The sequence below is a fragment of the Mustela putorius genome, unplaced genomic scaffold, assembly GCF_011764305.1.
Source record: "Mustela putorius furo isolate JIRA1106 unplaced genomic scaffold, ASM1176430v1.1 tig00003842_pilon_pilon_pilon, whole genome shotgun sequence".
In the NCBI taxonomy this organism is placed as follows: domain Eukaryota; kingdom Metazoa; phylum Chordata; class Mammalia; order Carnivora; family Mustelidae; genus Mustela; species Mustela putorius.
Genome location: NW_025421995.1, coordinates 123,429 through 133,923, shown reverse-complemented (window position 1 = coordinate 133,923; position 10,495 = coordinate 123,429). Strand labels below are relative to the sequence as shown.

The following is a 10,495-nucleotide window of genomic DNA, read 5'->3' as shown; positions in this document are numbered from 1 at the left end:
AATAGCCCAAGGAATATTGAAAAAAAAAAAAAAAAGCCAAAGTTCGTGGCATTACAATTCCAGACTTCAAGCTCTATAACAAAGCTGTAATCATTAAGACAGTATGGTACTGGCACAAAAACAGACACATAGATCAATGGAACAGAATAGAGAGCCCAGAAACAGACCCTCAACTTTAAGGTCGACTAAGGAGGAAGGAATGTCCAATGGAAAAAAGACCATCTCTTCAAGAAATGGTGTTGGGGAAATTGGACCACCATATGCAGAACAAGGAAACTGGACCATTTCCTTATATCACACACAAAAATAGACTCAAAATGGATGAAAGACCTCAATGTGAGACAGGAATCCATCCAAATCCTTGAGGAGAACACAGGCAGCAACCTCTTCGACCTCAGCCACAGGAACTTCTTCCTAGAAACATCATCAAAGGCAAGAATGCAAGGGCAAAAATGAACTTTTGGGACTTCATCAAGTTCAAAAGCTTTTGCACAGCAAAGGAAACAGTCAACAAAACCAAAAGACAACTGACAGAATGAAGAAGATATTCACAAATGACATATCAGATAAAGAGCTAGTGTCCAAAAATCTATAAAGAACTTATCAAACTCAACATCCATAGAACAAATAATCCAATCAAGAAATGGCAGAGGAGGGACACCTGGGTGGCTCAGTTGGTTAAGCAGCTGCCTTCAGCTCAGGTCATAATCCCAGGGTCCTGGGATCGAGTCCCACATCAGGCTCCTTGCTCAGCAGAGAGCCTGCTTCTCCCTCTGCCTCTGCCTGCCTCTCTGTCTGCCTGTGCTCGCTCGCTCTCTCTCCCTCTGTCTCTGACAAATAAATAAAATCTTTAAAAAAAAAAAAAAAAAGAAATGGCAGAGGACAAGAACAGACATTTCTGCAAAGAAGACATCCAGGTGGGCAACAGACACATGAAAAAGTGCTCCACGTCATTAAGCATCAGGTTAATACAAATCAAAACCATAGTGAGATACCACCTCACACCAGTCAGAATGGCTAAAATTAACAAGTCAAGAAATGACAGATGTTGGCGAGGATGCAGAGAAGGGGAACCCATCTACACTGCTGGTGTGAATGTAGGCTGATGCAGCCACTCTGGAAAACAGCATGGAGGTTCCTCAAAAAGTTGAAAATAAAGCTACCCTACAACCCAGCAATCACACTACTGGGTATTTACCCTAAGGATACAGATGTAGTGATCCGAAGGGGCACGTGCACCTGAATGTTCATAGCATTAGTGTCCACAAAAGCCAATCTATGGAGAGATCCTAGATGCCCATCAACAGATGAATGGGTAAAGAAGATGTGGTATACATATATACAATGGAATACTATGCAGCCATCAAAAGAAATGAAATTTTGCCATTTGCAATGATGTGAATGGAACTAGAGGGTATAATACTGAGCAAAATGAGTCAATCAGAGAAAGACAATTATCATATGATCTCCCTGATATGAAGAATTCGAGAGGCATGGTGTGGGGTTTGAGGGGTAGAGAAGGAAAAAGTGAAATAAGATGGGATCGGGAGAGAGACAAACCATTAGAGACTCTTAGTCTCAGAAAACAAACTGAAGGTTGCTGGAGGGAGGTGGAGTATGGAGAGAGTGGTTCGATTATGGACATTGGGGAGGGTATGTGATATGGTAAATGCTGTGAAATGTGTAAGTCTGACAATTCACAGACCTGTACCCCTGGGGCAAATAATATATTATATGTTAATATAAATAAATAACCTCTTGTAACCCACTATAAGCTGAACCTCAAAAGTTTTGTTCAGTGGCTTTTCATGGACAAATAATGTTACTACAATGCAAATACAGTAAATGATAATTCTCAAAGTTTTTCTAGAAAGGGCAAAGGAAGTTTTGAAAATTACTCAATGTGTAATAATGGCACTAAAAACTACTCTCCAATTTACTCATACAGGCAAATGTATCATTGGTTGAAGGAGAAAATGTTGATATTCTAGAGTAATTAGTACAGCATGCTCTAATAAGAAAAGAGGCTTGCACTTCTGATCTAACCGCAGAAATTAACCACCCTCATCTGTCCCCTCCGACAGGCTTCTTTTCCTTATGTGCAATGAAAATGCACTTAAAGACCTATGGGTTAATCTTTTATACTTTTTCAGAACAAAATGCTTTTTGTTCTGCTCCCATAACTCCCAGAAAATGATTATGTCAACTGGTTCCATATTATCCTAAGAACCATCTTCTTCCCTGAAGAATATTATTTTGGAATAAATGCCTATAAATCAATTTCTTTATTAGAAATTGTTGAAGAGGCTATTCCAGTTGCCAGGTCTTAAAACCAGAGCATTTAATCTAAACCAAATATGGTTCTTAATAATAGAATTGCATTGAATGTATTTGTACTTTTGCTAAAGCATACTAAGATTTGGTGCTGTGTGTATATGAATTCTTTTGCCGAAGTTGAATTCTCCTTAAGTAAATTACAGGTTCGTGCTATTTCCCCCCTTTTTTAAGATTTATGACAATATTAGATAATAATTCTCATTGAGGGTTTGAGCCCTTCTGATCATTAAATTGCCTTTTGGTGGCATTCTCTTAGTAATGAACCAGGTCTCCAGAATCTTAAATGCTGATGCTGTGCAGCCAATGTTCAGACAGATGGTTCTATAAATAAACATTGAACAAAAAAAGCAAGTCAATAGAATACTAATGAAAACAAAACTAAGTCCAAGCCTATACTTCTCTGTTACATGGTGAGTTGAAAGAGTAGTATCAACATAGTATCACTGACATTATCTAGAAATCTATTATGATGTTACTTAGGACACAGTCTAAGAACTAAATTAGAGGAGATATCAAGTCCAGTGAGGGGCTTTCTTCACAGTCTTAACTTATAAAGCAAAATAATGGATCCATGGCCCTAAAAAAAAAAACTCTTCACACAAAAAATTTCCATGTACTTAAAAAGTCTCCATTTTGAACCCCGAACCAATCAGCAAACAAGTCTACTTCTTTCTAATCTAACCAGTTTCCTACTTTATTCATTGGCCTTAATATCACCCATCCCAATCTCTTCTTAATTTCCTCAAACTGAGAGACTCCTAAGCTGTATGGTTTTTCTCCTTTGCTACACGGAGGTAAATAAACCTGGTTTTGTGGTAACTACAGACATGTCTCTAATACTCTGTTAGTGGGTTTCACAGGATTTTCTTATGAACCTACCCAACGAAAATTAGTAGGTTCACCTATGCAAAGAAAATTACTATTAATTTATAGGTAGTTTTTCTATTTCAGCATGGCTTGGTGGTTTGACATCGTTCTGATCATATTATCTTGCATTTCTGAAAAACAGGATTTTAGAAATTTTAGCTAAACATTTTCTATGGAAATAAAAACACTCAGAGTATAGAGTACATACCATATCTTAACCATTTCATTTCCCAATCACTAGACATTCAAATGTTTTCCAATTTTTCTACTACAGAAAAATCTGTGATAAATAATAATTAGCATAAAAATTTTCCTACAGATTAATGTGTGTCCTTAAAAAGCTTGCAATGACAACTGAATTGAAGAGTATGAGTATTTGGAAGTTCCAGCCACATAGTTTGTTTTCCAAGAGTTTTACCAATTAACTCCTACCTGTAACTGGTCTCCCATTCTCAGTTTGCTCCTAGAATTCTCAAACTTAGGTGGAAAAGCAAATGAAATCATAAAGAACTTGCTGGAAATGCAGGAAATACCAAGTATTAAGGAAATTTACTATAGGCATGAACACTCAAATGGTAGATTTGCATATAAACAGGCAAAAACAAGCTCATAAGATTTAAAAGAATTTTCCAGCTTAAAAGGTCCTTTTCAAAATTGTTGGTGGGGGGGGGGGGGAAGCCGGATCTCTTTGGTAAGACAATAGAGTGAGAAAACCACACAGATGAACATGAGTGAACTATTTTTATAGAGTGCTTTTTGGCTGTGAACACTGAAAAAGGTAAGCTATTTTAGTAAAGTAGTATCTGAGACTATCCTTAAACAGCACATTATTTCCACTAGTGTAGGGCTTAGTGATAGTCAGGCCTTGGCCCCCTGTGGGGTCTTGGGTCCTAGCTCTCACTTGCTTCGCCAGTTTTCTTCAGGACAACCTGGTGACTGGCGCTCTGGTCTTCAACTTTTCTTCTCAGGTGTATTCATACATACTATCTCAGATAATGAAGCCAGGTGGGTAGCATAAGGAAACCTTCTATTTCTTTCCTTATCACAAAATTCAACTAAGCCTCCGCATTCCAGGCCCGCTACAAAAAAAAAAAAAAAAAAAACAAAAGGAAGACGATGAGAATTTGGTCCCCATCATCCGCATTTACGGCCAAAACATACCGCTACGCTTCGCTTCCACACCCACACAATATCCAATTCCAAACCCTCCACACAACCTCGTTCCTGCCCTTCACTATAAAACAGAACCCTGGCTGCCCACGCTTTGCAAAGCTGCAGCTGACGTCAGCCCCATAAGACGCATGCGCCATACCTTGGAGTCCTTTTCCTTGCTTTTCCACTGAAATCGGACAGTCGCAGGAACAACCAGAACTACAACTTCCGGCTTCCCGCGCGGCCCGGGGAAGGCAGGCGGGGACTGCGAGACAGAGGCTGCGGGGGATAGCGGCCCAGAGCCGGTCGCTCCTCCTTTTGAAGCGGTTTCGCACCTCTCTCCGCCCGCGGCGTCGGGGGCGTCGGCGGCGTCGGCGCTCACGCAGGGGCGGGTCACGGCGGCGCGAAGCGGTGCTGGGCGGGAAGGGAAGTCGTGGCGGCGGCGGCAGCGGCGGCGGGGACGGCAGCGACGGCGCCGGCGGCGGCGGGGACCGCAGGAGCGGTGGTGCTGTCAGTTAGGCCGTCGGAGAAATGGGAGACCCGGGGTCGGAGGTGAGTGGGCGAACGTTGGGCCGCGGCATTCTCAGGCCAGCGGGGAAGGGCTTTGTGTTTTGCTGAGAGTGAGGCCTGGTGCGCGGCGGTGGCCGCCCCGGCGGGCCGACAGTGTCCGCGTCTCGGGCCGAGCTCCGCGTTCGGGCCTGGTGCGGGTCTGAGCGGGGAACCAGCAGTAACAATGGCCGCCCGGCCGCCCCCGGCCCTGTGCGCCGGCCACGGAGGTCCCCGTGGTCGCTGCTCCGGCCGCGAGAGCGACATTTTGAGACAGGCTCGCTCCTGGGCGGTGTGCGTGCCTCCCTCCTCCTCGAGGAGATTTGGGGAATTCGCAGGGGCTGGTAAGTCGTTTTCGGCGTCCCTCCCTGTGGATGGCTCCACGTCTGCAGAGGCAGAGCCCGACTCCATCCATCGAGTCCTGTTGTTGGTGGGGTTTGCATGCAGTTGTGCTCCGTTCGGTTTCCTCGAGAGCTTGCTGTCTGTCTTACGGAGCTCTTCCTTCTTCGTTCTTTTTGGGAAGAATCTCTTCCTGCAGGTACGTGGCCGTATGTCGATAAGCATGTTCTGGCTTATTTTTATAGATGATAGAGTCTGTCCCTCCAGCGGGGCCTGAGGCATCTGAGGCAACAACGGATGAAAATGAGGATGACATTCAGTTTGTCAGTGTAAGTAGCAACGAAATTCGGGTGTTTCCCAGAATCCCAACCTATGCGCGGTAAGCGGTTCTGTGATGATGGTACCTCGCCTGTCCGTCCGTCGTTCAGCAGCTGGGCGTGGATGTCTCGCAGGTACTGGGCCCTGGGGAGTATGGCACAGGATGAGGAAATTGACCGAGAGGGGTCTCCGAGCACCTGCAGGGGCCACCACAAAGACTGTGCCCGAAAGGACATGTTGCACATGGAATCAGGCTTCTTATGCCTTCATTAGCGCCACTTTATACTTCCTGTGGGCAAAGTCGTGCTGTCTTAAGAGTGTGCTTGGAACAAGCGGGGCAGGAGCGTCCTTTGAAACACGACGTGCAGGTTAGAGGGAAGGGACGGGAGAAAGCAAGAAGGGTTGCAAGCACTCAAAGTGTGAGCTTTCCGGAGCTTGGTGACGCGAAGGCAGGTAGCTTGAAGCTTTCTCCAACCTCTGAGATCACCACGTTACAGCATAATGCAGGAGTTGACGTTCATAAGGAAGACCCTGCATCACCAGGAACACGCGTGGTTTTCAGACTGTCTTCCCTTTGGGACAGTGGTCTCTGAGCATTAGGAAGTGTAAGTGTGCAGATTTCTGGGCCTCACACCACACCTGCTGAATCAGAATATGAGGGTGGGACCCAGGAATCTTCACTTTGGAACAAAGAAAAGGACATGTGACTCTGTGAGCCATGCTTTGTAGGTTTAGGGGAACTGGGTCATGATGTATTGGGGGATGGTTTTCACTGAAAAGTGTAATGTTTTCTAAGAGTTCTGTTTAAAGTGGTAGCTAGCCAGAAACTTCTACAAACCCGTGATTAGTTGAGGTCTGCTGTCAAAGTTGTATAATTTTTCTTTAATAGAATATTGGATGTGTATTTGTGTTTATTGATTTGGGCAGTTTGTAAAGGTGGTTATTAAATGGTATCCTCTACATACCCGAGCTTTAGGGCCATTGTGATGATCCATTGTCCTATTGCAGTTTAATGGATTTCTATAGGAGTCTTTTACAAGATTGGGTCGGGTGGCTTTCCTCACCATTGCCAGCATGTACTGTGCTTTGTCCTGTTATTTCAATTCCCGTATAGTTAACATTCACTGTTATATTAGCTTCAGATGTTCTCTGTCCTCATTTTAAACTTACAAGGATTTCCGGGGTGCGGGTGAATCGGATTGTATCCTTCTTCTTTACTGTGGACTAAAGTATGTTGGTAATGGCATTCCATGCTCCTTAGAACATATCTTTCACGTTTTTGAATTTTGGTATATTTGGAGAATATTTATCTTTATATTTTGTGCAAATAAAGGAAGTATATACTTTCTAAACTATGGGCCTTGCTTGAGAATTACAGATGGAATTAATAATATTTGAAAACACTTTTTTTGGTACCGTTGGAAAGAAAAATTATAACTTGTGATTAACAAGCTTAGTAAGGTACTAAGCTAAAGTTTAAAATATTCTTAATTTTAAAAAAAAATCTTTTAATTTAAATTTTATATGTAGAGGATCTATATATCTTTGCATGAAGAATAAAAAATATACAGTCAATGTCTTGTGTATTCATCTCGATCCAACATCTTCTATTTTTCCATAGGGGTTGGCAAATAAAGGTTCAAAGTTCTGATAGTGGAAATGAAGATGTAAATTATATGTAATAAGTGCAGTTACAATACTAGAAGAAACCTATTAATAACATTTCTTTTACAAATTTAGTGATAACACTTAAATGATAGTTAATGAAACCTTAATTCTGTTTCAAAATAAATTCAGAGACAGAACTTTCTACTTCTTTCTGTAAACTCATCTCATACTTGTCTCCTTCCGGTAATGCTTATTCAGTAACAATAACATTGTTCTCTGCATAAGATTTCTTCAGATACAAAAACGGCATTAATGGCGTCACCTTTTGATTTACTCTTTGAATTTCTTAGTTCATGCTCATTAATCTAATTTTCCCATCTTTAATACACATGGTGGCACAGCAGTGTTTATGTGGTTTGCAAAATACAAAGTCTGGAACCAAATAGCATGCTAAAGGAAAGCAGTAAGGATGTGGAGGTGTAAAAATGAGTTCTTTCATTTAAATTTTGTTGAAATGTATATATAGAGAACCGCCCTATTTGTAAGTGTACTCTCTGATTTTGCAAAGTCAGTAACTGACCTCAAATGAACATGTTACTGTAACAGAAACTTATTTAAAGATTTTGCTCTCATTTTCTGTTTAGTTTAGTAATAGGTATGTCTCCACCCACCCCTCGCCTCACACCCCACTAATGGAAAGTAGAAACCTTTGAAACCTATGAAATCTTTCATAAACTAAGATGGCATAAAGTGTAGTAGTAATTACCATTAATTTATATGGGAAAATTTTTAGTATTTCCAGACCAAAAAATAACCCTCTTTTAGGCTGTTTTGCTACCTTAGGACGTCTTGCTAACAGTTGCAAAAAATAAATCAAGATACTGTACAGGTACTTGCAGATAATTCAAAACTGTGGCAGTGAGATGCTGAGTTTAGCTCCCAGGGAAGGAGCTTGGCTGTGCTACTTTTGCTACTTAGGGTGCATGCTACCTCTATAGTGGCTTGCATTGAGACAAACACTGTGCAGTAGTTTGGCTTTTCACCTTTTTTTGTATAAGCAAAAATCCTCTTAAGATTTCCTTCAGGGGCGCCTAGGTGGCTAAGTGGGTTAAAGCCTCTGCCTTCTGCTCCGGTCATGATCCCAGGGTCCTGGGATCCAGCCCCACATTGGGCTCTCTGCTGGGTGGGGAGCCTGCTACCCCCACCCCCCACCTACTTGTGATCTCTGTCTGTCAAATAAATAAAATATTAAAAAAAAATTTCCTTCAGTAAGTGAAAATGGGTACTAATGTAGGTTATTTGTTAAAGTGAAGTAGTGTGAACGCAAGCTTTCCAAGAGCGAGAATACTTGTCTGATTCCTTATTCAGCCACCATCTTTTTGTCTTTGAAACTGCAGATATTTTAATTTATTCCCACAAAACTGTTTTAGCTAAGAGGTGGTGACATTTTCACCGTTCTACTTGAGATACAAAGGTGTGAAAACTGCTGAGGCAACCTATTGTAATCTTGGTAATAACACATGAGATGTAGGTTTCAGCCAAGGTTATTGGTATAATGTGAAATCATTGAGCATGTAGAAACAGTGAGGAAAAAGTATAATTTCATAAGTAACTTCAGAAGCCCATAGGTGAAATGTTAATACTTCACAGTAGAAAGGGGTTATGAGCAAAAATATCAAGGTATCTTCTGGCTGGGTGTCTTGGGCCTATAGTTCAATAAATGAAAATAATGTAGCTTTTGATATGCAAAGTCATGAAGTAAGTACTCTAGAACTGCAGAGATTAATTGGAAATATGTCCTACCTATAAGTGTCCATATTTCAGTGTGGGTGATAAGATAGGTAATGAAAACTGTGTAAATAGTTCTATTAGAAAGTAGTTCTTTTGGGGCGCCTGGGTGGCTCAGTGGGTTAAGCCGCTGCCTTCGGCTCAGGTCATGATCTCAGGGTCCTGGGATCGAGTCCCGCATCGGGCTCTCTGCTCAGCGGGGAGCCTGCTTACTCCTCTCTCTCTCTCTCTCTCTGCCTGCCTCTCTGCCTACTTGTGATCTCTCTCTGTCAAATAAATAAATAAAATCTTAAAAAAAAAAGAAAGTAGTTCTTTTATAAAAGTATATGGTGCTATTTAAAAAAAAAGTAGACTTTTGGCATAAATAACATAGTATTTGTATTTAAAAGAGCATTTTGAAAAGAAATAAGGGAAGACATCAAATTGGGAAAGTAGAGGATTATGTGTAATTCTGGAGGATAAAAATTTTTTAAGTAGAAGAGGAAAGGGTGGGCTGGATAGTGTAGATCTTGAACTGTAGACTAAATTTGAACTTAATGTAGTCAGTTGGGAATCATTCAAAATGTTTGAACTGGGCAGGACTACAGAAGTAAATTATATCCCTAACTTCTATATATGGAAATATATTAAAAAAAACACATGCATTATATTTAAGATTTTAGGTTAGAGTTGTGCATCTATGCTCATATCCGTAGTTTTTGTTTTAGACTGGGGTAAACTACATTTCTTGTAGACTGTGTCTTAGTGTATTGATATTATTTTCCACTTAGACTTGACCCTCAAGCAACACAAGTTTGAATTGCAAGGGTCTTATATGCAGATAAGATTTTTTTTATAGTACTATAAATGTATTTTCCTTATGATTTTTTTAGCTTTATTATAAGAATACAGTATATAATACATACAACATGCAAAAAATGTGTTACTCAACTATTTATGTTATTGATAAGGCTTCCAGCCAAGTGTAGGCTTTTAGTAGTTATATTTTGGGGGAAACAAAAGTTGTATGTAGATTTTCAGTTCTATGTGGTAGGAGGGAAGGTCAGAGCCCATAACCCTGATGTTTGTCAAAGGTCAACTGTAGCAGTTAATTGGTGTCTGGCTTTATATGAAAATCATTTCCCTGATAACAGGAATTAAAGCTTTTTGTGTCATTAAAAAATTTTTTTTTAAGATTTTATTTATTTATTTGACAGAGATCACAAGTAGGCAGAGAGAGAGAGAGGGAGGGAAGCAGGGTCCCTGCTGAGCAGAGAGCCCATGCAGGGCCTGATCCCAGGATTCTGAGATCATGACCTGAGCCAAGGCAGAGGCTTAATCCACTCAGCTACCCAGGCGCCCCTGAAAAATTTTATTTAACTGAAAATATTAATTCAGCTCTGTTCCTAAATTATTTTGCTTGTACTTGTGCTCCTGGCCCTAATTGTATGGTCTTGGGGAGTAGCATCCTTTGATTTTGATATTGGTACAAAAGGGATAATAGTGATGGTTTATTGTTTGATGGATGGAGCAGCTTCAAATAAAATACCTTTAATTGGAG

General features: G+C 40.9%; 1 protein-coding gene across 6 annotated transcripts in view; it reads left to right on the top strand.

Moving 5' to 3' along the window:
- The first annotated feature begins 4,753 nt into the window (after positions 1-4,753).
- Positions 4,754-10,495, top strand: part of ZNF451 (zinc finger protein 451) — a 92,983-nt gene continuing 87,241 nt past the window's right edge. For 4 of the 6 annotated variants that reach the window (XM_004772390.3, XM_004772387.3, XM_045089490.1 and 1 more), the window contains exons 1-2: positions 4,761-4,908; positions 5,487-5,570. In XM_004772390.3, coding sequence (XP_004772447.1) covers positions 4,888-4,908; positions 5,487-5,570 — 105 coding nt within the window. In that variant the 5' untranslated portion in view covers positions 4,761-4,887. Of the gene's footprint in view, positions 4,909-4,962; positions 5,247-5,486; positions 5,571-10,495 lie in introns of those variants that run through there. The other 2 variants (XM_013045879.2, XM_013045881.2) reach the window with 2 other exon arrangements.